General features: G+C 47.6%; 1 protein-coding gene across 1 annotated transcript; it reads right to left on the bottom strand.

Annotated features, from left to right (window-relative positions):
• Nucleotides 1-2691: 2691 nt before the first annotated feature.
• LOC118573281 (olfactory receptor 12-like) lies at nt 2692-3684 on the bottom strand. The gene has a single exon (XM_036173549.1). The coding sequence runs from the start codon at nt 3661-3663 to the stop codon at nt 2692-2694; it is 972 nt and encodes a 323-aa protein (XP_036029442.1). The 5' UTR covers nt 3664-3684.
• Nucleotides 3685-5530: the final 1846 nt, after the last annotated feature.

Here is a 5530-nt window from a genome sequence, read left to right as displayed (position 1 = left end):
CAAGACTTGAGTCTGGGGGAGGGAGAGGGAGGTGGAGGTCTATTACACTTTATAGTGTACATTGAATTATATGTTGAAATCACCCAGTCAGGGGAACAAAAAGAAGAAAGAATGTAGAGAGGACCTGAGTCCTACATTATACAGCAGGTGAGATGAACACACCAAAGAGAAATCATGGAAGGAGACCAGAAAGAGAAAGGGAAGAAGATATGTTCAAAGAAATATTAACACAAAACTTCTCTATGGAGAGCAGACAAGGACACCCTAATTTAAGAAGCTCTAAAGATCCTTCAAAGGCTAGAACTAACAATGCCTACATGAGGTAAATTATCAAAAATACAAATATAAAGGGGGAATTTTTAAGACAGCAACTGAAAAGCAACATTACATTCAAGGTCAGACAAAATACCATTGGTTGTTTCTTGGCATTTACTCTCTAGTCTAGATATAATAATGAAGGCAAGGAAAAGGTTTTGCCAGGAAAAATTGAGAGCAAAGGAGTTTCTCAGAACTGACCTAGCTTACAGGAAGAGCTGGAAGAGGCTCCCCAGGTGGAAAGACTGCTAAGGAGCAGCACAAATCATCTGAAAAAAAAAATACATCTCCATTGGAAAAGCTGAGAGGTTAGAAGCTACTGCCATGTGGCAAGGAAATGAGATCAGGAGACTAGAGAAAAGAGACTTTCAAAAAGAGGAAGATTGGACAGTGTTGGAAATTACAAGCATTCATTAGAACTGGTGTAGACTGGAGAGGACCAGCCGAGTGGAAGTTGTGGGTCACTCTATCCTCACAGCTAAAACCAACTGGGTCAGTGCAGGGGCGCACATGAGAGAATGAAAGAATGGAGGAAAAGACGATACAGAGGGAGAGAATACCATTAAACATGAGATGCATGCCACTCACAGAGCAGAATGTTCCAGAATCATCCAAACAAAGGAAGACTTGATACTAGCTGAGCATAAAACCAGGGAATGAGATTGGAGTCTAGAAGCTGAGACCAGACGGCCACAGGAAGTAAATGGAGACCCACTGGGTGTTCTGGGAGGGGAAATGGGAAAAAGCCTTCGGCCCTGCTTAGAGGTCATTCTCTGCAGGCTTCCTGGACAGGTACATCAGGAGAATAAGAGCTGGGATCAGACACACAGGGCAGGGACACAGACCAGCCCATGTCTGGAGGACAGCTGGCTGGTGAGACACAGGATAATGGATGGATGTGAGAAAGGGAAACACACACCAGAAGGCACACCACCACAAACCAAGGACTGGAGAGATGAGGATGAGGAACAGGACAGGGAGCCCCTTGGGGGCTCAGGCTCAGGCTCAGGCTCAGGCTAAGATTCTTGGCCAGTGCCAGAGAGAACCTTCACTCAACAGAACTCCAGAATCTGTGACAAGAAAATGATGTTCCATTCTCCACTCCTCACATTGTTGTAGCCACTGAGACTTCATCCCTACATGGGGACATCTACAGTGATCAAGGACCCCTTGATAAAGTCACAAGCTGCTAGGCCAGTTTCTTTTCTTAATGCATGAAACCACCTGATGGAACATAGATAAGAAACAGACATCCAGGCTGGAGAGGTGGCTCAAAGGTTAAGACCACTAGCTGTTCTTCCAGAGGTCCTGAGTTCAATCCCCAGCAACCACATGGTGGCTCACAACTATAATGAGATCTGGTGCCCTCTTCTGGCATGTAGACAGAACACTGTATGTGTAATAAATAAATAAATCTTTAAAAAAAGAAAGAAACAGACATCTATTATCAGTTTTTTAAAAAATTTATTTATTTAATTTTATTTTAAGTGAATTTGTGTAAAAGTGTCATATCTCTTGGAACAGGAGTTATAGACAGCTGTGAGCTTCCATGTGGGTGCTGGGAATTGAACCCAGGTCCTCTGGAAGAGCAGCCAATGCTCCTAAGCCCTGAGCCATCTCTCCAGCCTGCCCAGGCCAGGTTTTCAAGGTTCCTAGAATTGTGACTCTGACTGAGGCTTCATACTGATGTAGGTTGAAGGAATATGTTGGAACCAGTGCACTATGGGCTTCTCCTGCTTCCAGCCATGCACTGTGATACTCCACAAGGGCAGCTCCATGAGAAGAGGAAGGTGGAGGAGGCAGAACCATTGGCAAGCTGCAGAGGAAGTCTGTCATCCCTCTAGCCCATCTTTATACTAGATCAATGTAAGGATGGGTCAAAACACAGCTTCTAAGGGCCACAGTCTTAGATGCCCAGAGGGAAGTTCCTACCACACTGACATTAGCTTCAGTGATGAATGAAAAGGAAAGGGCCATCGTGAAGTCTGCTGTTGTGTAGTTCGCTGGGAGATGTTGCCAATGGTTCTCATGCTGTTCTCAAGGACTTTGTCTTAACTCTGCCTTCTGTCAAACCAAAGTGAAAGGGATTCAGGCTTCTTCTGAGTATGAACCATTTGCTTTGTTATGGCAAACAAAATGCCTCATTCACATTTTGTAAATGCTTGGAAAATAATATACACTCATGAAGGAGGGGGTAGATAGTGGACAGATGGTTCATGGATGAATGGGTAAATGGATTAAAGAATGGAAGAAAGGAATAAAGCAGGAACATGTTAAATCAAAAAGCAAGAAAAACCGGATAATAAAGAAAACAGCAAACTAAAGGCAGCTAGTGTCTGCCAAGGATGGTTCCTTTCCATTATGCTGACATGATCTCTACTTGCCTCCTTTCTGCACAAGGCTGTGTCTCTGTCTCAGCCTCTGCAGGGCGTCCTTCACATCCTTGTTGCGCAGACTGTAGATGAGGGGGTTGAGCATGGGGATGACCAGGGTGTAGAAGACGGATATCACCTTGCCCTGTGCCATGGATGCCACTGCTCCTGGCTGTGCGTACATGACAAACACAGTTCCATAAAACAAGGACACAGCCATCATATGAGAGCCACAGGTGGAGAAGACCTTGTGTCGCCCAGATCCTGAGTGCATCCTGAGGATGGTCACAGTGATGTAGCCATAGGAGACCAGGACAGCTAAGGTGGTGCTCACAATGATGAACCCACAGAGGCCAAAGAGAAGGAGCTCATTGAGAGCTGTGTCTGCACAGGCCAGCTGGAGCAGTGGGGGCACGTCACAGTAGAAGTGGTCAATGCGATTGGAACTGCAGAAGGGCAGCTGGAATGTGAGACTGGTCTGCACAATGGAGTTCAGGCAGCCTCCACAGTAGGTACCCAGAACCAGACGGGCACAAGTCATAGAGCACATGGTCACAGGGTACCTCAGGGGACTACAGATGGCCATGAAACGGTCATAGGCCATCACGGCTAAGAGGAAAGCCTCAGTGGTAGCCAACAAGGAGAAAAAGAAGAGCTGTGTGGCACATCCCTCAAAGCTGATGACTTTGGAAGAGGAAAAGAAGTTGGCCAGGGCATTAGGAGCAATGACAGAGGAATAGCAGAGGTCAACAAAGGACAGGTTCTTGAGGAAGAAGTACATGGGAGAGTGTAGACGAGCATCCAGGGTGATGACTACAATCATGGTGAGGTTGCCGAGGATGGTCACAATGTACAGGGCCAGGAAGACAGCAAAGAGCAGGGCTTGGGTGCCTGCACCTCCCCCAAATCCTACCAGAACAAACCCTTGCAAGGACACTGCCGGGAGACTTGCATTTCTGTGGACTGGTGTGGCCATGAGTGTGGACAGATGCGGAGAGGTAGATGGAGACAGTGAGAGGGAGCAGATCTCACCGGTGCTGCTGGATGTTCCACAGGCTCCAGGAACCTGTTGATGACATATTGTCCCCCGTGCAAAAGTTCGCTAGCTCCTCTGATATCCTTCCAGTTGAGCTAGGATGACCTGAAAGGGGACATTTTCTCTGACTTTTTTCATTCATGAGGTTGTGAGCCTTATCTGTGCAGGAAGCTGGACATCTAAGGAGGCAAAGAGACTTCTTGAACTGTGTGATTCTCAAGTGCTGATAGTCTTCAGCATCCCTGCAGCTGCCTCTGGGATGTTTGCTTATCACCTTCAGGGACATTCCTTAGTGGCATCATTTGTAGAACCCCCCTAACTCTACCCTAACCTTCCATCTTACTCACTGACCATATAATGGGCAGGAGGATCTGCTGACCTCCCAGCAACTGGGTTGTGTGATCTTGTCATCGCCAGGCATAACTAAGGGTAGGAAAACGGCCCTCACCCCAAGGCTGTGTCTTGTCTCCTGCGGGACTCTGATCTCAACTAGGTATCTCTAACCCCAAGCCTGGACCACAGTCACAATCAACATGCAGAAACTCTGCTTGCTTGAGAATCAACATTTATATGTGATAAGTGGGCAGTACAGGCCTGTGTTCTGAGAAAGAGCAGGACTGATAATCATGCATATTTGGGACCTGCTCATGGCTTCCAACCTGATCTCATTGCCAACTCTGCTAGCTGCTTTACTTCAGCTTTAGGAATTTAAAATATTTTTCTCTCTCTAATTTGAAAAGCAGACAAGACTGGTCTCTGCCTAGTGACTTATGCACCTCTGTGGCTACTTTCTCATCATCCTAGGGTCCATAGCATTAGGACAGGAGCATCCTGTTTGGGACTGGCCATGGGTGGCTACTCTGAAAATCCCTGAAATGGATGCAGGAGGCTGCTGATGTTAGGAGCTTGGCTAGATAGGGACAGGTGTCTAATTTACTTACCCTGGGGTCTCAAGGAAGTCTCTGTTCAGTTATTGCAAAACCCACCACTACCATCCTTCACAGACCACATTCAATGGGGACATGGATCTTGGAGTGCACATTTGAGCCCACCATTTACTATGTAGCCAAATTTCCCAGGGCAAGCTCAAATGTGTACATGGGGCTTGACACACTCACCAGGGGTCTTGGTACTGACTACACAGGTTTCTTCTGTGATAAATGTGCTGGAAATGCCCATGCTATATCTGGACCTTTGCTTCCTGCTGGAGCAAAGACAAGCCTAATCTCTCAGTTCAGTAAGGGTTCAGGGTGCTCACAGAATCGGCAGAAAGAACAGCTAGTTGGCAGTGAAGGGCTGTGCTCTCCTCAGCCCTGCCCCTCCTGAGAGGGCACCATCACAGCCTCTTGTGAACTGGCCGGGCACAGCGCTTTATCCCACCTGACTGCAGAAGTAGAGCTTTTTTCTAACGAGCTAAGCCTAGGGAGGAGCCTCCAGGACTACTAGCTTCGAACTGGGCCAAGACCAGGGCTGTTCAGGACAGAATTTCTGTTGCTGAGGCAAGCCATCCCTTCCTCCTGAATGCTGGCCCCGCTGCCTTGGAGTCATGGAGTCTCCTACACTTGCAGGCCTGACAGTGGCACACTTACCATTTCTAGGTGGGAGTCCCGTCTGCAGCAAGATCACACAGCCAACGTCTCTCTCCCAGGGGTCTTTGGGCTGGCAAGCCTGGTTTTCGCGGAAGATGGGCATCAGTTGCTGTCTGTTCTTCAGGTTATTTATGGCTTTCTTGGCAGTGGAGTGAAGTGAGTGTAAGAGGGCACCTGGGTCCCCATGAGGGTCTGGTGTGTACGTTCTTGCTGTCTCA

This window comes from Onychomys torridus, chromosome 23 (assembly GCF_903995425.1).
Source record: "Onychomys torridus chromosome 23, mOncTor1.1, whole genome shotgun sequence".
In the NCBI taxonomy this organism is placed as follows: domain Eukaryota; kingdom Metazoa; phylum Chordata; class Mammalia; order Rodentia; family Cricetidae; genus Onychomys; species Onychomys torridus.
Note: the sequence above shows the minus strand (reverse complement) of the source record. Positions and strands in the feature narration are given on the sequence as shown.